The sequence below is a fragment of the Mobula birostris genome, chromosome 20, assembly GCF_030028105.1.
Source record: "Mobula birostris isolate sMobBir1 chromosome 20, sMobBir1.hap1, whole genome shotgun sequence".
NCBI classification, from domain to species: Eukaryota; Metazoa; Chordata; class Chondrichthyes; order Myliobatiformes; family Myliobatidae; genus Mobula; species Mobula birostris.
Window position 1 is genome coordinate 67301334 of NC_092389.1, and position 24029 is coordinate 67325362.

The 24029-nt window shown below is 46.4% G+C and overlaps 2 protein-coding genes across 2 annotated transcripts in view; both read left to right on the forward strand.

Annotated features, from left to right (window-relative positions):
* The window catches only part of LOC140185252 (uncharacterized), a 622887-nt gene that overhangs the window by 70969 nt on the left and 527889 nt on the right, over nucleotides 1-24029 (forward strand). The gene's annotated exons all lie outside the window — the stretch shown is intronic.
* LOC140185501 (probable G-protein coupled receptor 139) lies at nucleotides 21945-22892 on the forward strand. Its single transcript, XM_072238835.1, has one exon. The coding sequence runs from the start codon at nucleotides 21945-21947 to the stop codon at nucleotides 22890-22892; it is 948 nt and encodes a 315-aa protein (XP_072094936.1).

Sequence of the window (24029 nt, forward strand, 5' to 3'; positions counted from 1 at the left end):
CAGATCGGCCGCTGCCATGGCCACCAGGTAGCGAGTGGTGCAGGTAGAGAGGCCGCACTTTCCCCGGGACAGGATCACGGTCGTCTCTAAATTCACTGGAGAGGGAGAGAGAGAGAGAGAGAGAGAAAGAGAGAGAGAGAGAGAGAGAGAGAGAGAGAGAGAGAGAGAGAGAGAGAGAGAGAGAGAGAGAGAGAGAGACAGACAGAGAGACAGAGAGAGAGAAAAGAAGAAGAAGAAGAAGAAGAAGAAGAAGAAGAAGAAGATGATAATGTGTCCAGTGATGCGTCGGCATCACTGGACACATTATCCGAGAATACACAACGGGTCCAGTTTCAACTAAAGATCGGGAGTGCTGCAGTCACTGACATCAGACAGGAGGCACACTGTCTCTGACCTGCCTTCTGCAGTGTGGAGATAAGACAATGTGTGGAGAATCGTCAGCGATAAAAAGCGATCTGCATGAACAACAACAATGGGTGCTGATCCTGATTCCAGTCGCTGATGGGGTTTCACTGATTTAACCGTGACTAGCTGGGACATTGGAACCTCAGTGTCATATGGGGCCGAGAAGATACACAGAAGAGAGTAACACAGACAAAGTACTGGAGGAACACAGCAGGTCCGGCAGCACTCATAGAATTGAAGAAGCTCTCGGTTCGTGCAGGGACCCGTCTTCAGAACGAACAGGTGCCCGATTTACGACGGTTCAGAGGGAAAGCATGATAAGCTTACCAACCTGAGGCTGAGGGGTTCCGTCAGTGAATTAATTCCGCAGCTGAGTTCAATTCTTTAATACACGGCAGCAGACACTCGTTCAAATGATCAGACCCAATTATTGACCAACAGTTGGTGGGATCTGGCCGTGACAGGCTCTACGGGGAGACGTGAAACACAGACACAGGGACTCTTTCAGAAACAGTAAACTTTACAATGTAAACTCATCCCAGTCAAACCTTCCCGGAGATCTGCCTGTCCCCGGCACCGGGACAAATCTGGAGAAAGTGTCATTAAAGGCAAGAACAACGTTCCAGTCAATCCCACGAGTGAGAGGAGAGGCAGGGATTTAGTTCAGGTCATTAAATATGAAAAATCGGAATGCTGAATTAACACGATCAACATCACTAACGGGTATCTGTGCAATGATCATCAAGTTGGAAGCTTGTAAAATGAACACAGACAGGTTCACACCGGTTAACGCACTGAAATACGGAACATTAATTACTCTGCTCTGGTCTTCTGCCTGCTTGGATCACCTTACTGCTAACTACCGACGAGACATCAACCGTCTCGACTTCACCACACCTTGTTCGCATACCAACCTCACTCCTTCCGAACGCACTGCTCACCGCTCCCTCCGCACTAATCCTAACCTTACTATAAAACCCACCGATCAGCGGGGTACTGTTGTAGTCTGGCAGACTGACCTCTATCTTGCCGAGGCACAGCGACAACTCGCGGATACCTCCAATTATTTACCCCTCGATCATGACCCCACTAAGGATCACCAGGCCATTGTCTCCCACACCATCACCGACTTTATCAGCTCAGAGGATCTCCCATCCACTGCTACCAACCTTATAGTTCCCACACCTCACACTTCCCGTTTCTACCTCCTACCCAAGATCCACAAACCAGCCTGTCCTGGCCGACCTATTGTCTCAGCTTGCTCCTGCCCCACCGAACTAATTTCTGCATACCTCGACACGGTTTTATACCCCCTTGTTCAATCCCTTACCACCTATATTCGTGACACTTCTCACGCTCTAAATATTTTCAATCATTTTAAGTTCTCTGGCTCCCACCGCTTTATTTTCACCATGGATGTCCAGTCCCTGTATACTCCCATCCCTCACCAGGAAGGTCTCAAAGCTCTCAGCTCCTTTCTGCATTCTAGACCTAAACAGTTCCCCTCTGCAACCACTCCCCTCCGTCAACCGGAATTAGTCCCTACTCTTAATAATTTCAACTTTGGCTCCTCCCACTTCCTCCAAACTAAAGGTGTGGCCATGGGCACCCGTATGGGTCCCAGCTATGTTTGTCTTTTTGTTGGCTTTGTGAAACAATCCATGTTCCAAGCCTATACTGGTATGTGTCCCCCACTTTTCCTTCGCTGCATCGACGACAGCATTGGCGCTGCTTCCTGCATGCATGCTGAGATCGTTGACTTCATTAACTTTTCCTCCAACCTTCACCCTGCCCTCAAGTTTACCTGGTCCATTTCCGACACCTCCCTCCCCTTTCATGATCTTACTCTCTCTATCTCTGGAGACAGCTTATCTACTGATGTCTACTTTCAGGCTACGCACTGTCACAGCTACCTGGACTATTCCTCTCCCCACCCGGACTCTTGCAAAAATGCCATCCCCTTCTCGCAATTCTTCCGTCTATGCACTCAGGCTGAGGCTTTTCATTCCAGGACGAGGGAGATGTCCTCCTTTTTTAAAGAATGGGGCTTCCCTTCCTCCACCATCAACTCTGCTCTCAAACGCATCTCTCTCATTTCCGCACATCTGCTCTCACTCCATCCTCCCGCCACACCACTAGGAATAGGGTTCCCCTTGTCCTCACCTAACACACCACTAGCTTCCGGGTCAAACATATAATTCTCCGTAACTTCCGCCACCTGCAACTGGATCCGACCACTAAGCACAACTTCCCCTCCACCTGCCCCCCTTTCTGCTTTCCGCAGGGATTGCTCCCTACGCGAATCCCTTGTCCATTCGTCCCCCCTTATACCTTCCCACGATCTTCTTCCCGGCACTTATCTTTGTAAGCTGAACAAGTGCGACACATGCCCTTACACTCCCTCCCTCACCACCATTCAGGGCCCCAGACAGTTCTTCCAGGTGAGGCGACACTTCACCTGTGAGTCGGCTGGGGTGATATACTGCGTCTGGTGCTCCCGATGCGGCTTTCTATATATTGGCGAGACCCGACTCAAGCTGGGAGACAGTTTCGCGGAACACCTACGCTCTGTCCGCCAGAGAGAGAGCAGGATCTCTCTGTGGCCACACTTTTTAATTCCACATCCCATTCCCATTCTGATGTGTCTATCCACGGACTCCTCTACTGTCAAGATGAAGCCACACTCAGGTTGGAGGAACAGCAACTTATATTCTGTCTGGGTAGCCTCCAACCTGATGGCATGAACGTTGACTTCTCTAACTTCCGTCAATGCCCCACCTCCCCTTTATACCACATCACTTATTTATTTAATTATTTATTGACTTATTTATTATTGTATGATTTTTTTTCCTTTTTGTCTTTTTTTTCTCCTTCTCTCTCTTTCTCCCTCTGTCCCTCTCACTATAACTCATTGCCCATTCTCTGGGCTCCCCTCCCCCTTTCCTTCTCCTTGGGCCTCCCGTCCCATGCTCCTCTCCCTTCTCCAGCCTCGTATCCCTTTTGCCAATCAATTTTCCAGCTCTTGGCTCCATCCCTTCCCATCCTGTCTTCTCCTGTCATTTCGGATCTCCCCCTCCCTCTCCCACTTTCATATCTCTTACTATCTCTTCTTTCAGTTAGTCCTGACGAAGGGTTTCGGTCCGAAACGTCGACTGTATCTCTTCCGATAGATGCTGCCTGGCCTGCAGCGTTCACCAGCATTTTGTGTGTGAGCTGCTTGATTATAGCTGTGTGGTTTACGGATCAGCTTCATCTTCAACATTAGAATGTTTGGATGTGATACAAGCATAACCTTTCAGATTGTGTTGTGATGCAGTGAGGTCGTCCCGTGTTTCGACTTTACCTGTTGAAATGGGACAACTACCCTTACAATTACGGAGATTGTTGTTGATTTTAACACAGGGTCTCCAACCGGTTTTGCACCGCGTACGGGTTTAATATTGACAATATTCCTGCGGACCGGCCGACGGGGGTTGTGGGGGGGGTGGGGGGTGGTGTTTAAGTCGGGTTGCCAACTTTCGCACTCCCAAATAAGGGACAAAAGCAGCAGTCAAATACGGGACACTTGTGTTTACTCCAACAAAGACTACCACGTCCATAAAGCCTTGCGCGTGCACCTGTGTGCGCATGCATGACGTGCGCATACATGACGTGCGTATTTGTGTACGTGCCCATATTTTTTTCTGCAAATCGGTTTTGGCTTCATCTTCCCGATTCTATTAAGTGAAACTACACTCTACATACATTATTTCTACTTTATATAGGCTGTTTATTTATCATATCATTCCTCCTTTTACAATATGTTAGTGTTATTTTAGGTTTTGTGTGTTATTTGGTATGTTTTAGTCGGTGATTTTTTGGGTCTGAGAACGCTGAAAAAAATTTCCCATATAAATTAATGGTAATTGCTTCTTCGCTTTGCGCCATTTTGGCTTTAAGAAGGTTTCATAGGAACGCTCTACCTTAGCGGGGGAAATACGGGACAAGGGCGGTCCCGTGTGGGACAAACCAATTTGGCACAACATACGAGATATCCCGGCTAATACGGGACAGTTGGCCACCCTACTGTTCAAGTTCAACAGTGCGTGACAGGGAATGAGGAAAGGTGCAGTTGACTCATATCGTTTCATATCGCCAAATCATATCATTTCATCGCGGCCAGGTAGCACATGCTTTGCGGCCCGGTGGTTGGGGACCACCGTGTTAACATACTGGATTAACTTGAGGGGGCAAAGAAATGATTTTGTTGAAGTTGTGTTACAGGACTGTTGGTAACATCACACGAACGGTGTTTTCAGGTTTAGGTGGCAGGGATCTTATCAGGCTGAGAAGATGAGATTGTTGGATTATGCACTGTCATCTTCTATGAAACCCCACCTGGTTCTGCCTCTGGCTACTTGATTTTAGGTCACACAGTTTAGTAAAGTCTAAGGATTCTTTTATGCCTGAGAGTCTGTCGGTTCATCAGTATATTAAGGAATATTATTATGATATGTTAAACACTGTTGCAGAAGAATCGAAAGATAATTTAACTGGGAATGTTTGAGTAGCTGTGTTTGAGGCTGAATTACAGGTAACGATAAAGTAACAAATTAACAACCATTTATCAATATATATAGTAGTATTTGTTGCCATTAAGTTAGTCTTATGGTTTTCATGTTCACAGTATTGGACTATATGACCCCGTCTTGTGGGTCCCTGTATACGGAGGTGCTGACGGGAATGAATAGATTGAAACTTTAGTTACAAATGCTGTTAAAAGTTCAGCTGTGCATAAAGACCTTCCACTCAGCAAATCAGAAGCTAAGAGCTTTGTAGGGTTAACAATTCTGCATTTCTGTCAAGACTGGTGGGATATGGGCACAAGGGGAGAGACCTTTACAGAATACACAAAACTGTTGAGCATAAGGGAGAAAGGAGGTAAGAACAAGTGGGGAAGGAATAAGATCGACACGACGTAGAATTGGTCATACTGTCCTTAATTATTTCTTACGTTGTGTTGGAAAACCTCATTCTGTGTCGTGTAGCTTTTGTCATTGTGAAACAACTCAACACATACTGCTTCAAGGTGACGCATAGCAAGCTGAAAGAAATCAAATCATAACCATCTTTGGGGGTTGACAGATTTAATTTAAAAACTTTATTTAATTTATACGAGTGACTGTAATTCAATTCAGAGCACTGTGTTTCATGACCTAAACTCTATCATTTTTGCTGGAGTAAAGTACTTTGCGTGGTTATTGGCGAAAGTTGAAATTAATAACTCATCTCCGTCTACCCCAGGCCACGAACTTATCAATCACCCCTGCTGTGGACCACTTCTGGAGGTCCAAGATGCCGACTTCTACAAAGAAAGGATCCGTATGCTCCGCGACCGCTGGAATAAGTGTGTAACTGTAGGAGGGGACTATGTTGAAAAAAATAAATGTGCTCTATTTTCTAAAATTGAGTCCTTCTACTTTAGGCCACGAACTTATCAATCACACCATCGTATTTCACAGTTCTCTACACCACACTCCAGACCAGTTAGTAGCTCGAGTGTCAACCGCTGTTTATCTGCTGTTTATTTCATCACGCTAGACAATCTTTCAGGGGGAAGGCGGAGACTGGTGTGATTGACATTGGATAAGAAAACCAGCCTCATAGTTGACCTCCGTCGATTTCTGGGAATGTTGGTCTGTGAGGCTGGCAGACGGGAATGGGAATAGATGGGCATAGCTACAGACCAATGGGTGTGCAGCATTCCGGAGTGGTTCTTTGACTGACATCTGGCACAACCAATGACATACTGTACCTCCAGGACGGTGCTTTGCCCCGCCATCCCCTCCCCCAACACACACACTATGTTAATGTCCGGAGCTGCCGGTCGATGGGATAATTGTCCAGGAATAACACCTGGAAAATCAGGGGATGAACGTGAAGAGCTGGAGATTGGACAGGAGACAGAGCGGTCGCCTTTGGCTTGTACTCAGCAGGCTGCTTTATTAATGAACTGAAACACAGAGGTGACCGGGTATTTCACCACGCTGATCACCTGCTCCCTGAATTTTGACTGAGTCAGCACATAAATAAATGTGTTCGTGCAACAGCTGAAATTCCTCAGCAAAAAAGCGACGTAATGAAAGATCCGTTCAGAATCATTGAAATCGTATCCTTTTCCTGAGACCTGATAATATATCACATTTACAACGAATGTCATCCAAAGCAGGATGAAGCTGCCGGAGAGGGTGAAGAGTAAAAGCACAGACCTCCTCCTGCTCTCCATCTCCGGGTCACTGCGGTTCTCCCCCTTGCTCTGACCCTTCAGCCCCTTACGGACCCGACTGGCCACTAAAATGTGCCTGACTGTCAGAGCGTTCAGCAGCAGGATCCCAGCGAAAGGGAGGAACGGAGTTAAAACTGCAAAGAGCCAGTCGTAAACCACCCACGTGGAGTCAGTGAAATAATTGTCTATGACCTTACAGAACCACGGCACATTGTCGATGATCGTCCAGGGTTCCAGTGTGAAATATTGGGGAACGTGTTTCAGACAGAACAGTACGCCAGTTGTTGTCAGAACCACAGCCGCAGTTTTCCCACTGCTATATATTGTTTTCAACTTCTGGCAGCAAATGGCGACAAACCGATCAAAGGTGAAAGTGACGGTGAACCAGACAGAACAGTCTGTGGCTGTGAACGTCAGTACTTCGATAACTCTGCACACAGGAGTGATGTCCAGAAAATTCCACGGGAAGTAATACTCATTGATTCGATACAAAATGACTTCGGTGACAATGGTGAGTAGATCCGCCGCTGCCATGGCCACCAGGTAGCGAGTGGTGCAGGTAGAGAGGCCGCACTTTCCCCGGGACAGGATCACAATCGCCACTAAATTCACTGTAGAGCGGGAGAAGGAGTGAAGGAAGGAGAGAAAGGGGGGGGGGGGAGAGAGAAGAGAGAGAGAGAGAGAGAGAGAGAGAGAGAGAGAGAGAGAGAGAGAGAGAGAGAGAGAGAGAGAGAGAGAGAGAGGAAGGAAGGAAGGAAGGAAAGAAGGAAGGGAAAATAAATAAATAAAACACTGTGTATTACTAAATATTATCTCCGGGAATCAACACTGGATCGGCTTTCCGCTAAAGATCGGGAGTGCTCGAGTCTGTGAACGGCTGTTAATGTAATACCAGACACGGACCACAGTGTCTCTGGTCTGCCTTCTTCAGTGTGGAGATTAGATTAGACGAGATTAGATTGAATTACCATTGTGCCGAGTACAGATACAAAGCCAATGAAATGCAGTTAATCAGAAAATGTCTGGGCATTCGTCGGCGATAAAAACGAGCTGCATGAACAACGATCGGTGCCGATCCCGATCCCAGACGGTGATGGGGCCGGTTTCACTGATTTAACCGTGACTGACCAGGTCTCTGGAAACTCAGCATCTGATGGGGCCCAGGGGGGATACAGAGCGGAGCAACACACTGAAAATACTAGAGTAGCTCAGCAGGTCAGGCAGCATCCATGACATTGAAGAAACTCGCGCCAAGACCCTTCTTCAGGACGAAGCGCTGCCCCAATTCATGAGAGGTTTCAGAGAAAAAGCAGGAACAACTTAGTAACCGGAGACTGAGTGGCTCCGTTAGTGATTAATTCCATAACGCAGTTCAATTCGATACCACTCGTCAGCAGATCCTTGGAGACTGCTTCAGACGACCAGACCTAATTATTGACCAAGAGGCAATGGTATCCGACTGCGGCTCCACAGGGGGACGTGAAAAACAGGACCAGGCATTCACTCTGATCAAAACATAGAAACAGTGAACCTCAAAATGTAAACGCTTCCCGGAGAGCTGTCTTTGCCAAGCACAGGGCAAAATCTCGAAAAAGTCCCATTAAATCCCTTCCAATCATCCCTCCCCGGAGAGCTGTCTGTGCCCAGATCCGGAGCAAATGCGAACAAGGTGTCATTAAAGGCAATGACAACGTTCGAGTCGATCCTGTGAGTTTGACAAGAGTCTGACCTGTAGTTCCGCTTGTCAATTTAGATGAAAAATCAGAATATTAAGTTGACCGGATAGATAACTCTGACGGATATTCGCACTATATTCATCAGGTTGGAAGCCTGACAAATGATGATCAATAGGTTCACACCAGTTAACACACAGAAATACCAAACATGAATTGCTCTGCTCACTCACCAGGAACTCCAATGACGGCAATACAAACGTACAGTATTTTCTCCACACTCTTGTACTTATCCAACATTGTAGCTATTCCCTCTATCCAGTGATATGTTCCCCTGTGTGACAGGTGATCTCTCGGAATGAAATCTTAAGGCTGCATGCCTGGGGTTTTTAATAACATTTATCGACTCCACAGGGACAGATTTCAACAGATTTAAAAATAAAGGTATTTAAAATATTTACTAAACCGATTACATCAGACAGGTGCAATTCCCGCGGTGGCAGATTGTGATTAAATTAATGAGTTAATATTGAGGACATTTGTCTTAGTTAGTCTGCGCCAACGAAGGTGACTGAACCTTCTGATGTGCCATCTCAATTAAATGTACTTCCAATGTAAAATATGTCATTGTAGCGTCTGAAACAGTATTGAATCACCGACTGTTGCCATTCTCCTCAAGACTATAAGCTCCTGATGTAGTTTGATTTTTGTGGGGACTCTATCAAGAGTGTCCTCATAAACTATCAGTTTGTGATGATGAATAAACACTTCTATACTCATTAAATCCTCCAATTTCTACCGTGACTCAGTCACGGTCAGAACATTTGTGAGCTGGTCCAGGACACACTCATAACTCTACCACATGTCAATCAAACTCAACAGCCACGTGGGGCTTATACACAGAAACACAGCACCCCTTCTGCCTGCTAACCTGTCTTTCTGATACGCCGTATATCCTTGGACATTCAGCTGCCAATGGCAGCCATCATTTAACCAAGTTTCAGAGATATCCACAACGTCATACTTGCCAATCTGCAGCTGAATTTCAAGATAATCCATTTTATTTCTTATGCTGCGTGCATTCAAATATAACACTTTCAGTCCAGTATTGAATGAACTTCAGCGAGTAAACAATGGGGACAAACTGTACCAACTGCTCAGACTGCGGGAAGGAATTCACTCAGTCATCTCAACTGAATGAACATCAGCGAGTTCACACTGGGTAGAAGCCGTTCACCTGTTCCAACTGGGAATGAATTCACACTTTCATCTCGCCTGTCTACACACCAGACGGTTTTCAGCAGTGAGAGGACGTTGACCTGCTCAGACTGTAGGAAGGCATTCACACACTCATCCACACTGCAGAGACAGTGGCGGGTCACACTGTGGTGAGGGTGGTCACCTGCTCTGAATGTGGGATGGGTTTCAATCAGTCATTCATCCTTGTGTCACCCTGCCGGGCGTTGACCCATCGTTAATCGGAGAGATCAGAAGCTTGAGAGGACGGAATTCACTCAGGTTCGCCAATTGAGCATTAAAGGCAGTGGTTTCAGGGCAGGTTATTTTTGAGCTTTCACCAGTTGCCAATCAGCATTCATGATGGATTATCAAGAATATATTAATGTCAGGCAGGAGCAAGTGGAGCGGTCATTGTTGAAGTGGACAGAGTCAGAGCGGAGACTTTGAGGCTTTACCTCTTTGAGGTTTCAGTGCGGAGAGCACTCAGTCAGAGAAGGCGAAATTATGCCGGAGGTAGATTTTATTTTTTGTTCCCTTCCTTACATTTACTCAGTTAGAACAGTCGAGATGCCAGGCAGGATAGTGGAAAGCTCCTCTTGCAGGATGTGGGAAGGCAGGGGATCCTCCTGTGTCCCTGATAAATACACCTGTGAGAAGGGCATCCAGCTTCAGCTCCGAATAATCCACATTAAAGAGTTGGAGCTGGAACCGGATGAACTATAGATCACTCAGGAGGTTGACGAGGTGATAGGTAGGACACATAGAGAGGTAGTTGCAAGCAAGGTGCACGGCACAGGAAACTGGGTAACAGTCAGGAAGAGGGAAGGGGGAAACAGAGAGTGCAGTGTACCCCTGTGTCTATCCCCTGGAACAACACATATATCACTTTAGATACTATTGGGGACGGTGGGATGACCTGGCAAAGGAAGGTCACAACAGGAGGGTCTCTGGCACTTAATCTGGCTCTTAGACTGAGAAGGGAAGGGTGGAGAAGAGGTGAGCTGTGGTCAGAGGTGATTCATTAGCTCAAGGATCTGACTGGATGTTCTGTGGGTGAGAATGAGATTCCAAGACGGTGTGTTGCCTCCTGTGTGCTCGGCTCTGAAATGATACGGGCTGGCAGAGTAACCAGGTTCTGCAGAGGGAGTTCAGGGAGTGCGGTGCTGTGTTAAAGGGCAGCTCGTCCAGGGCTGTGATCTCAGGACTGCCATCTGTGCCACGTGCCAGGAATATGGAGAATACACAGCTGAACACCTGGTTAAGGAGTTGGTACAGGAGGGAGGGCAAGGAATAGGGAGAATATACCGTTGAACACGTGATTAAGGAGTTGGTACAGGAGAGAGGGCCAGGAATAGGGAGAATATACAGTTGAACACGTGGTTGAGGAGTTGGTACAGCAAGAGAGGGTATAAGATTTTTGGATCATTTGAGCCCGCAAGGATTGCTGTGTGCACGGGAGTGTGAGTGAGTTGGGGGAGAGGGGACATCGTTGATGGAGGGTGAAGTGGGCAGACAGGTCTCTCTCACACACACAGACACATGCGGTGGAGTGTGAGGGAGGGGAGTAGGAAGAGATGAGGAGAATGAGGAGGATGGTGTTAGGGCTCCTTCACAAAGTTCCAGACTCACCCACCCCTCCCCGCCTGGAATTGGTCCCATTCCGTACCCTAGGCTGGGGGATTGCCTTGAGTTGCCTTGCCAACATGAAAATGAATTGTTTGATAGCATTTAAACATAGAAACATAGAAACATAGAAACATAGAAACATAGAAAATAGGTGCAGGAGTAGGCCATTCGGCCCTTCGAGCCTGCACCGCCATTTATTATGATCATGGCTGATCATCCAACTCAGAACCCCGCCCCAGCCTTCCCTCCATACCCCCTGACCCCCGTAGCCACAAGGGCCATATCTAACTCCCTCTTAAATATAGCCAATGAACTGGCCTCAACTGCTTCCTGTGGCAGAGAATTCCACAGATTCACCACTCTCTGTGTGAAGAAGTTTTTCCTAATCTCGGTCCTAAAAGGCTTCCCCTTTATCCTCAAACTGCGGCCCCTCGTTCTGGACTTCCCCAACATCGGGAACAATCTTCCTGCATCTAGCCTGTCCAATCCCTTTAGGATCTTATACGTTTCAATCAGATCCCTCCTCAATCTTCTAAATTCCAACGAGTACAAGCCCAGTTCATCCAGTCTTTCTTCATATGAAAGTCCTGCCATCCCAGGAATCAATCTGGTGAACCTTCTTTGTACTCCCTCTATGGCAAGGATGTCTTTCCTCAGATTAGGGGACCAAAACTGCACACAATACTCCAGGTGTGGTCTCACCAAGGCCTTGTACAACTGCAGTAGTACCTCCCTGCTCCTGTACTCGAATCCTCTCGCTATAAATGCCAGCATACCATTCGCCTTTTTCACCGCCTGCTGTACCTGCATGCCCACTTTCAATGATTGGTGTATAATGACACCCAGGCTCGTTGCACCTCCCCTTTTCCTAACCGGCCACCATTCAGATAATAATCTGTTTTCCTATTTTTGCCACCAAAGTGGATAACTTCACATTTATCCACATTAAATTGCATCTTCCATGAATTTGCCCACTCACCCAACCTATCCAAGTCACCCTGCATCCTCTTAGCATCCTCCTCACAGCTAACACTGCCACCCAGCTTCGTGTCATCCGCAAACTTGGAGATGCTGCATTTAATTCCCTCATCCAAGTCATTAATATATATTGTAAACAACTAGGGTCCCAGCACTGCGCCTTGCGGTACCCCACGAGTCACCGCCTGCCATTCTGAAAAGGTCCCGTTTATTCCCAGTCTTTGCTTCCTGTCTGCTAACCAACTCTCCACCCACACCAATACCTTACCCCCAATACCGTGTGCTTTAAGTTTGCACACTAATCTCCTGTGTGGGACCTTTTCAAAAGCCTTCTGAAAATCCAAATATACCATATCCACTGGTTCTCCCCTATCCACTCTACTAGTTACATCCTCAAAAAATTCTATGAGATTCGTCAGACATGATTTTCCTTTCACAAATCCATGCTGACTTTGTCCGATCATTTCACCGCTTTCCAAATGTGCTGTTATCACATCCTTGATAACTGACTCCAGCAGTTTCCCCACCACCGACGTTAGGCTAACTGGTCTATAATTCCCCGGTTTCTCTCTCCCTCCTTTTTTAAAAAGTGGAGTCACATTAGCCACCCTCCAATCCTCAGGAACTAGTCCAGAATCTAACGAGTTTTGAAAAATTATCACTAATGCATCCACTATTTCTTGGGCGACTTCCTTAAGCACCCTGGGATGCAGACCATCTGGCGCTGGGGATTTCCCTGCCTTCAATCCCTTCAATTTACCTAAACCACTTCCCTACTAACATGTATTTTGCTCAGTTCCTCCATCTCACTGGACCCTCTGTCCCCTACTATTTCTGGATGATTATTTATGTCCTCCTTAGTGAAGACAGAACCAAAGTAATTATTCAATTGGTCTGCCATGTCCTTGCTCCCCATAATAAATTCACCTGTTTCTGTCTGCAGGGGACCTACATTTGTCTTTACCAGTCTTTTCCTTTTTACATATCTATAAAAGCTTTTACAGTCCGTTTTTATGTTTCCTGCCAGTTTTCTCTCACAATCTTTTTTGCCCTTCCTAATTAAGCCCTTTGTCCTCCTCTGCTGAACTCTGAATTTCTCCCAGTCCTCAGTTGAGCCACTTTCTCTGGCTAATTTGTATGCGCCTTCTTTGGAACTGATACTATCCCTAATTTCTCTAGTCAGCCACGGGTGCACTACCTTCCTTGATTTATTCTTTTGTCAAACTGGGATGAACAATTGTTGTAGTTCATCCATGCAACCTTTAAATGCTTGCCATTGCATATCCACCGTCAATCCTTTAAGTGTCATTTGCCAGTCTATCTTAGCTAATTCACATCTCATACCTTCAAAGTTACCCCTCTTTAAGTTCAGAACCTTTGTTTCTGAATTAACTATGTCACTCTCCATCTTAATGAAGAATTCCACCATATTATGGTCACTCTTACACAAGGGGCCTCTGACGACAAGATTGCTAATTAACCCTTCCTCATTGCTCAAAACCCAGTCCAGAATAGCCTGCTCTCAAGCTGGTTCCACGACATGTTGGTTCAAAAAACCATCCCGCATACATTCCAAGAAATCCTCTTCCTCAGCACCTTTACCAATTTGGTTCACCCAATCTACATGTAGATTGAAGTCACCCATTATAACTGCTGTTCCTTTATTGCACACATTTCTAATTTCCTGTTTAATACCATCTCCGACCTCACTACTACTGTTAGGTGGCCTGTACACAACTCCCACCAGCGTCTTCTGCCCCTTAGTGTTACGCAGCTCTACCCATATCGATTCCACATCTTCCCGGCTTATGTCCTTCCTTTCTATTGCTTTAATCTCTTCTTTAACCAGCAACGCCACCCCACCTCCCCTTCCTTCATGTCTATCCCTCCTGAATATTGAATATCCCTGAACTTTGAGCTCCCATCCCTGGTCACCCTGGAGCCATGTCTCTGTGATCCCAACTATATCATAATCATTAATAACAATCTGCACTTTCAATTCATCCACCTTATTACGAATGCTCCTTGCATTGACACACAAAGCCTTCTGGCGCTCTTTTACAACTCTCTTAGCCCTTATACAATTATGCTGAAAAGTGGCCCTTTTTAATGCTTGGTTCACGTACTTTGATAATAAATTTTCGTTGAACTTGACCATTGAAACGTATTGTTCATAAAACATGTACTGATGAGAAATGATCTCTGAAGGTCCGAGAGTGGAAAATGAACCAGTGTTCAGACCCACTGCTCCGTGCCAGACAAAAACCCCTGTCTGAGTCTGTCCCGTCTGTCTGTACTTGATGCATCTCCCTCTAAAGTTTCCTTACTCTGCAGCTGTCCCAGTGTCTTTTATGGTCTTCTCAACCCCATTCTCCTACCTTTACTAATCAAGCACCGGTCAATGTATGTTTTAACTAAACAGGATGACTTAGCCTCTGAGCCGTCCGTGGCAACGAATTTCACAGGTCCCTCATCTCTCTAAATGCATGATCTCTGGTATTTGACATTGCGACCCAGAAGATTAAAAATGTCAGCTATCTGCTCAATCAAGATCTTTCGTAATCTTGTCGAGTTCTATCAGGTCACCCTGAGCCTCCTCCACTCCAGAGAAAACAGCCCAAGTTTGTCCAAACTCCCCTTACACAGAGGAGGAGGAGGAGAAGATGGCGGCGCGACGCAGCGCGCAGCGGCCACTCCGGTGATGAATATCTGTTATCTGTCAAGTAGGGTGCCGTGCACAATTCTGATTTGATGGAGGCAGACGTGAGAGCACGGAGGAACATTTGGTGAAACTTCTGAAATGCCTGATTCGCTGCCTCTGCTACTGTGTGATCCTAAATCTCCGGAGGGGAAAGCCCCGATTTCTCAGCTTTGCTTGTTGCTCGGAGGCCAGGGCGGAGTCGAAGCGCTCGGTGCTCGGTGTCAGAGGGCTGGTCGGAGGCTCGAATGTTTTCGGACGGACTCATAGTCGGCTGAGGTCGGGTGCTTCCAGGATGCTGTATCGGCAAGTTTGCAGCACTGGAAGCTCAAGGCAGGGAGAGTTTCTCCTTTCTACCGTCTGCGTGAGATGTTGGGTCTATCGGGACTTTGAGTCTATTCTTCACCGTGCCCATTGTCTGCTCTTTATCAAATTATGCTATTGCTTTGCACTGTCGTAACTCTATGTTATAATTATGTGTTTTTTGTCGGTTTAGTCTTGGTCTGTCCTGTGTTTCTGTGATATCATACTGGAGGAACATTGTATCATTTCTTAATGCATGCATTTATAAATGACAATAAACGAGGATTGAGTGTCCACATAATCTAATCTAATCTAATCTAATGTTTACTTGCAGCAAGGGAAGACTAGCACTGCCCAAGATCTGGTAATAGCTTTATCAAAAAGAGACAATACCATCACCCCTTTGGACACAAGTTGAAGGACAGGGTGCATTTTGTTGTCTGCTGAAACAATGTTTGGCATTCTTCCAGTCACACAGCTGCGGTTCTGCACTCAAGTGCTCAGGTACCATCAGCATCATGTTGCACGAAGATTATTAGCAAGGCACTCTGATACACTACAGGTTCCATTTTGTTACAGAAAGAAATGCCATTTTGGTACAAGTGAAGTACATTTCCCCAGCGGTGAAGCATTCCTTTGCACCTCGCCCTCTGTGAAAACCCTTACGTCACTCCCCATTTCTGTTAACACCCCCGATCCTTGCGGCCCTCGCCATCTGTGAAAACCCTTACATCACTCCCCATTTCTGTTAACACCTCCGATCCCTGCGGCCATCACCATCTGTGAAAACCCTTCTTACCCTACACCCATCGTCATTTTGTAACCCCGCCTGACCCCTACACCATTTACCATCCCTGTAAAGCCTCCACCATCCACACTGGCGCAATAGCTGACAGCTGACCTGAGAAGGACACCGAGCGTGGCAGGTAGCAGGGCTCACAAAACACACTCACACCAGCTGACATTTTTTATAACCCGACCGATTTGCATGGTTATCTTGTCTAAACCGCTTCCTACCTTCCTATCTTTACCTTACCCCGCTCCCCCCACTGATCTCCGTCCTGAAACATATCCTTGCCAGCGAGGGAAGTTCTACACGCTCCCATTTACTTCCTCCCTCAGCTCCATTCTGGCTCAGAAACAGTCCTTCCAGGTGAGGCAACATTTTAAAATAGGGTAAGAATAGGATGATTCGGCAGATGAATGTGTGGCTGAGGAACTGGTGCAGGGGCATTGCATCAGATCTCTGGGTCATTGGGATCTCTCCTGGGGATGCAATGATCTGTACAACAGGGACGGGTTGTATCTGAACCTGGCGGGGTCCAGTGTGCTCGTGGGCAGGTTTGTTACAGCTTGTGTTTAAAATAACTTGTCATGGGGGATGGGAACAGGAGTGTGAGTGCTGGGGATGAGGTAGTTGGTTGGCAACAGAGGTATTGTGCAGTGAGAGTACTAGCGAGCAGAGGCTGATGTCAGGGCAAAATTACAGTCAACGGGATGAGTTGCAGCGTTAAAGTGGGATAACATCGATAAGGGGGATGACTGCAGGACTGGGGGTGTTATGTTTGAATGTGCGCAGCGTACAGAATAACTTCCTCCCCCTGGTGTGAAGTTGCTGGAGTTTCAGCAGATGGGATGACTGATTAAATCTCTTTCCTCACTCAGTAGAGAAGTATGGCCTCTACTTATTGTGAACTCGCTGGAGCCTCTCAAGGTGGGTTACCTGAATGAAACACTTCCCACGCTCCGAACAGGTGTACAGCTGCTTCCCTCTGCGTGAAATGGCTGGAGCTTCAGTTGCTGAATTAACTGATTGAACCCTTCCCACACTTGCCGCTGGTGAATGGGCTCTCCCCCGAGTGACCGCTCCGGTATTTCTGCTGATCGGATGTTTGTATGAATCCTTTCCCACACCGGGAGCAGGTGAACGGCTTCTCCCCAGGGTGAACTTGCTGGTGTATCTGCAGGTACAACGTCCTCGTGCATCCGTTCCAAAATGAGATCCCGTGATTGACATCCCACCACTGCCAACTGACTGGCCGTTCATCTGCTCAGATAACGGACGTGTACACATGTTCGGGTTCTCCTTGTCACAACTGTGTGCTGTCTTCTCCAGCGTCTCCTGCTCCACATTCGGGGACTGAAGGCATTCAATTCCTGGTGAAGTGACAGACATAGCAGAACTGACGTGCTGTTGTGTTTGATATTCCCACACAGAGTCTTTCCCTTTTCCGCACGGTCAAAATTCTGCAAATGTCAATGGATGGAAGACAGCTGAAATGATTTTAGTCTGAATGGTGATCTCTGGTATCAGACTGTAATAGCAAGGCTCAACACTGGTAGGAGGAGGAATACCTCATCTACTACATCTGCTGTCCCGTCTGACAGTGACTGCAGGTCAGGGTAGGAGACAGGGGGAGAGACTACATCTGCTGACCCGTCTGACAATAACTGTAGGTCAGGATAGGAGACAGGGGGAGAGACTACATCTGCTGTCCCGTCTGACAGTGACTGTAGGTCAGTGTAGGAGACAGGGGGAGAGACTACATCTGCTGACCCTGCCGGTATCAGCCCCAGGGTACTGAAGGCCTGTGTGATCCTGCTCTCTGGGATTTTGCAGCACCTTTACAATCTGAGAACAAAACCAGGAAATGGTGATGATCTTAGGAAGAAGAGGACTGTGACGAGTCCTGTATACATTCTGGAGGAAGAGAACTGTGACGAGTCCTATATACATTCTGGAGGAAGAGGACTGTGACGAGTCCTGTATACATTCTGGAGGAAGAGGACTGTGACGAGTCTTGTATACATTCTGGAGGAAGAGGACTGTGACGAGTCCTGTATACATTCTGGAGGAAGAGGACTGTGACGAGTCCTGTATACATTCTGGAGGAAGAGGACTGTGACGATTCCTGTATACATTCTGGAGGAGGAGGACTGTGACGAGTCCTGTATACATTCTGGAGGAGGAGGACTGTGACGAGTCCTGTATACATTCTGGAGGAAGAGGACTGTGACGAGTCCTGTATACATTCTGGAGGAAGAGGACTGTGACGAGTCCTGTATACATTCTGGAGGAAGAGGACTGTGACGAGTCCTGTATACATTCTGGAGGAAGAGGACTGTGACGAGTCCTGTATACATTCTGGAGGAAGAGGACTGTGACGTGTCCTGTATACATTCTGGAGGAAGAGGACTGTGACGAGTCCTGTATACATTCTGGAGGAAGAGGACTGTGACGAGCCCTGTATACATTCTGGAGGAAGAGGAATGTGACGAGTCCTGTATATATTCTGGAGGAAGAGGACTGTGACGAGTCCTGTATACATTCTGGAGGAAGAGGTTACTGTGGCGGAGGAGTATAGTTACTTCGAGGTTCACCTCAGCAAAAGACACGACTGGAAAACCAACACAAAGACTGTTTAAAAGAAGGGGACGAGCAGACTCTATTTTCTAAGGAAGTCGAGATCCTTGAATGTGTGAGGAAGGTTGGTGCAGGTATTTTACCAATCTGTTGTAGACAGTGCACTCTTCTTTGCTGTTTTCTGTTGGGGGAGCAGCATCGGTGTTGGTGATGCAAAAAGACGAAATAATCTCATCAAAAAGGCTGGATCCATCCTTGGCCACAAGCCGGATTCTTTCGAGTGAGTGGTGGAGTGGATGTCACTAAACAAACTGTTATCGATTATGAACAATCTGTCACATCCTCTGCATGACCTACTGAACAGGCAGCAAAGTCCCCGACCCCTTTCGAACAGACTCAGTCAACTCCACTGCAACCAGAGGATGCTGAAAAGAGGATGCTGTCCAAGTTGCATGCCATCTCGGTCAATGTCTCCCATCCACTACATAATGGACTGGTTGGGCACAGGAGTACATTCAGCCAGAGACTCATTCCACCGAGATGCAACACAGAGCGTCATAGGAAGTCATTCCTGCCTGTGGCCATCAAACATTACAACTCCTCCCTTGGAGGGTCAGACACCCTGAGCCAATAGGCTGGTCCTGGACTTATTTCATAATTTACTGGCATAATTTACATATTACTATTTAACTATTTATGGTTTTATTACTATTTATTGTTTATGGTGCAACTGTAACGAAAACCAATTTCCCCCGGGATCGATAATGTATGACTATGACTGTCAGTGTTTTGTAAAGTTGACCTGTAACTTTCTAAGACGGGTTTGGTGGTGCAGAATGATTTGAGGATTCTGCTGATTTGGAGAATATGATGGAGCACATGGATTTAGCTCAGAAATGGGTGTTTGTCAGCGAATATTGCGGTGTATGCGGTTTTGAGGGTGGCGGCGGATGTGGGGGCACACAGAAAATGGGTGTGCTCACCGATTTCAGGGTGCATACGTATTTGGGTGTTCCTGTGACTGTTGGCAGAAATTTTGGAATGATGGCGGTTTTGAGGGTGCACACGGATTTTGGGGAATCGGTGGTTTTGGAGCATGCTCATGAATTTGGGGGTGCGCATCTATTTCAGGGTTCCCACGATTTAGATGTATGACGACTCTAAAAGTTATTTTATGAAGAGATACTTCAATAGTCAATGGAGTTTGGACTTTGAAATTTGCTCTTGCCCTTTTCCCAGGCGGAGGCAGCTGTTTTGTGAACTATTCGAAATGATTCTTGTTCTGGGATAATCCAGTGTGCATGCTGGGGTGTCCGCTGATTTGGAGCTGTGACGAATCTCCGGGTTGTTTCATTTGTACAGACATTAATAGTAAATGCAGTTTGAATTTTGAAATCTGTTCTTAATGTTTTATGATTCAAGCAATCATTTTGTGAAATGTTTGAAATGAGAGTTCGCGAGCATCTGCGGTTTGCAGAGACAAATGGAAAGAGAATGAACGAGGGGAATAAACTGAATTCGAAGTATACGGACACGTGTACAGTCAGGCAGGGTCAGGCAGAGACAATGAGTCTACCCACACACAGACACAGAAACACTCTGACACACATAGACAGACAAAAAGACAGACAAACACACACAGACACACACGCACAGAGACATACAAGCACAAACGCACACGAACCACACTCCCCCACACATCAGAACAAACAAACACACACACACACACACACACACACGCACACACACAACTACATTTTCTTAACCACCTCTCCAGCCCTCCGCTATGTTTTCTGACAGATGCGGGGTGATAAGATTAAAACATAATCTCCCGTCCACACTAGACTGCTGAGTTTGCTGGCCATGTATAAGGGTGAGGATTTGGTCCCAGGCGAACCCCACAGGCAGTTTCATGGGGACCCTCTCGGTAGAATCCCCCAAACACAATCTATATCAAGAGTAATAGTGGGTGATTCAATACATTTCATAAGCTACAATGACATAATTTACTGCAATATTGTGTGTTTGACAAATGGTTCCTTTGAAGTACATATTTACAGGGGAAACACGTTTAACTGATGAGACACTTCGGAAGGTTCAGTCACATTTCTTGGGGCAAACTAACTCTCACAAATGATCTAAAAATGATTACTTAAATTAATCGCAATCTGTCACCGCGGGGATTGCACCTGCCTGATGTAATCAGTTTGTAAGTACTTTAAACATGCTTATTTTTAAACCTGTTGAAATCCGTCCCTGTGGAGTAGCTAAATGGTATTAAAAACCCCAGGAATATTGTGCCACAACACTTTATTCCGCGAAATCGCTTGTAGCATAGGGGCTCAGACACTGGACAGAGTAAATGTCTGCAATGTTAGTTACGTACAAGAGTGTGGAGAAAATATTGTACGTGTTCATTGCCGTCATTGGAGTTCCTGATGAGTGACAGAGCAATCCCTGTTTGGTATTTCTGTGTGTTAACCATGTGAATCTGTTTATGATCATTTGACGAGCTTCTAACTTGATGATAATTGCACAAATATCCGTCAGAAATATCGATCCTGTCAGTTCAACATTCAGATTTTCACATTTAATAACAAGCGGAACTAAACCTCTGTCTCTCCTCAAACTCAGGGTATCGACTCGAATGTTAGTCTTGCCTTTAATGACAGCTTGTCCAGAGTTGGCCCTGTTTTGGCGACGGGCAGCTCTGCTGAAGGTGAGATTGGTGGGGGGGGGGGGGTTACATCGTAAATCTCACTGTTTCTGAGTTATTGATCAAAGAGAAAACCTGGTCCCGTGTTTTACGTCTCCCCCTAGAATCTCTCAGAGTCGGGTTTCACTGTCTATTGGTCAATAATCGGGTCTTATCACCAGAACCAGTGGCTATGCATCTGCTCGCTAGTGTTATCGAATTCATCTGTGCTGTAGAATCAATCCATTAATGGAGCCCGTCAGCCTCTGATTACAGAGTTATTTCTACTTTCCCTCTACGACCCGTCATAAATTGGGGGACAACTTCGGCCTGATGAAGGATCCCACCCGAAACTGGAGTTTGTTCAATTCCATGTCTGGTGCCTGACCTGCTGAGTTCGTCCAGTATTTTGTGTGTGTTCCTCACTTCTGTATTCATTTTTGGCTGCACCTGATGCTGAGTTTCCTGACGCCTGGTCAGTCACGGTTAAATCAGCGACTGGAATCAGGATTAGCACTGATCGTTGTTGTTGTTCATGCAGATTTTTTTTTTTAATCGCCGACGAATGTCTCTGATCCTCACACTGAGGACAGCAGGTCAGAGAGGGTGTGAGCCGTGTCTGGTGTTAGATTAGCATTCGCAGACTCCAGCACCCCTGATCATTAACTGAAACCCGATCCCGTGTTAATTCCCGCAGAATGGGTTCAGTAATTCCCAAACTCTGTTCCCTTTCACCAGCGAATTTAGTGGCGATTGTGATCCTGTCCCGGGGAAAGTGCGGTCTCTCTACCTGCACCACTCGCTACCTGGTGGCCATGGCAGCGGCGGATCTACTGACCATTGTCACCGAGGTCATTTTGTATCGAATCAGATTGTATTATTTCCCGTGGAGTTTTCTGGGCATCACCCCGGTGTGCAGTGTTATCGAAGTACTGACGTTCTCCGCCACTGACTGTTCTGTATGGTTCACCGTCACTTTCACTTTTGATCGTTTTGTCGCCATTTTCTGCCAGAAGCTGAAGACAAAATATTGCACCGGGAAAACTGCGGCTGTGGTTCTAACACTAACCGGAGTACTGTCCTGTCAGAGACATGTTCCCCGATACTTCACGCAGGAACCCAGCGTGATCATCGACAATGTACCGTGGTTCTGTAAACTCATGGACAAGTATTTCACTGACCCTGGATGGGTAGTATACGATTGGTTCGATACGGTTTTAACTTCGTTCCTCCCTTTCGCTGCGATCCTGTTGCTCAACGCTCTGACAGTCAGACACATTTTAGTGGCCAGTCGGGTCCGTAAGGGGCTGAAGGGTCAGAGCAAGGGAGAGAACCGCAGTGACCCGGAGATGGAGAGCAGGAGGAGGTCTGTGGTTTTACTCTTCACCCTCTCCGGCAACTTCATCCTCCTGTGGATGACACTGGTTGTAAATTTCATATATTATCAGATCTCAGGAAAAGGATACGATTTCAATGATTCGGAATGGATCTTCTATCTTGTCGGCTATTTGCTGAGGAATCTCAGCTGCTGCACGAACACATTTATTTACGCGGTGACTCAGTCGAAATTCAGGGAGCAGATGATCAGCGCGGTGAAATATCCGGTCACCTCGGTGCTACGGTTCATTAACAAAGCCGCGTCCTGAGCACAAGACAAAGGCGGCCGCGTTTTCTCCAGCCCGAAATTCAGTTCCTCACATTAACCGCCTAATCTCCCAGGTCTTATTCCCGGGCAGATTGCCCCATCGACCGGCAGCTCCGGGACATTAGCCCAGGCAACCTGTTCATATTCTATACCTTCACAGTATGGTATTGGTCAAATTTGACCGGGCCCATGAATCCCCTCATAACAAGTGTCTATCCCAAGTTTTGAACCACAGATCTATTCGTAGTGTATAAATAGCCTGTCTGACATTAATAAATGTGTGATTAATCCTTAATTAATGTTTCAGAGATCTAAAATCCATTTCAATAGATACGGGTCAAATTTGACATGGAACAACCTCTATACAGAAAAAAAAATGTAGTACCTGTACAAAAGAAAACCATAGAAAACTACAGCACAGAAACAGGCCTTTTGGCCCTTCTTGGCTGTGCCGAACCATTTTCTGCCTAGTCCCACTGACCTGCACACAGACCATATCCCTCCATACACCTCCCATCCATGTATCTGTCCAATTTATTCTTAAATGTTAAAAAAGACCCCGCATTTACCACCTCGTCTGGCAGCTTATTACACACTCCCACCACACTCTGTGTGAAGAAGCCCCCTTAATGTTCCCTTTAAACTTTTCCTCTTCGCCCTTAACCCATGTCTTCTGGTGTTTTTCTCCCCTTGCCTCAGTGGAAAAAGCCTGCTTGCATTCACTCTATCTATACCCATCGTAATTTTATATCTCTATCAAATCTCCCCTAATTCTTTTACGCTCCAGGGAATAAAGTCCTAACTTATTCAACCTTTCTCTGTAACTGAGTTTTTCAAGTCTCGGCAACATCCTTGTGAACCTTCTATACACTCTTTCAACCTTATTAATATCCTTCCTGTAATTTGGTGACCAAAACTGAACACAATACTCCAGATTCGGCCTCATCAGTGTATTATACAACCTCATCATAACATTCCAGCTCTTATACTCAATACTTTGATTAATAAAGGCCAATGTACCAAAAGCTCTCTTTACGACCCTATCTACCTGTGACGCAACTTTTAGGGAATTTTGTATCTGTATTCCCAGATCCCTCTGTTCTACTGCACTCCTCAGTGCCTTACCGTTTTCCCTGTA

Bases quoted from the DNA above. Each gene is read 5' to 3' on its own strand.
- LOC140185501 (XM_072238835.1), top strand. From the start codon at position 21,945: ATGGGTTCAGTAATTCCCAAACTCTGTTCCCTTTCACCAGCGAATTTA.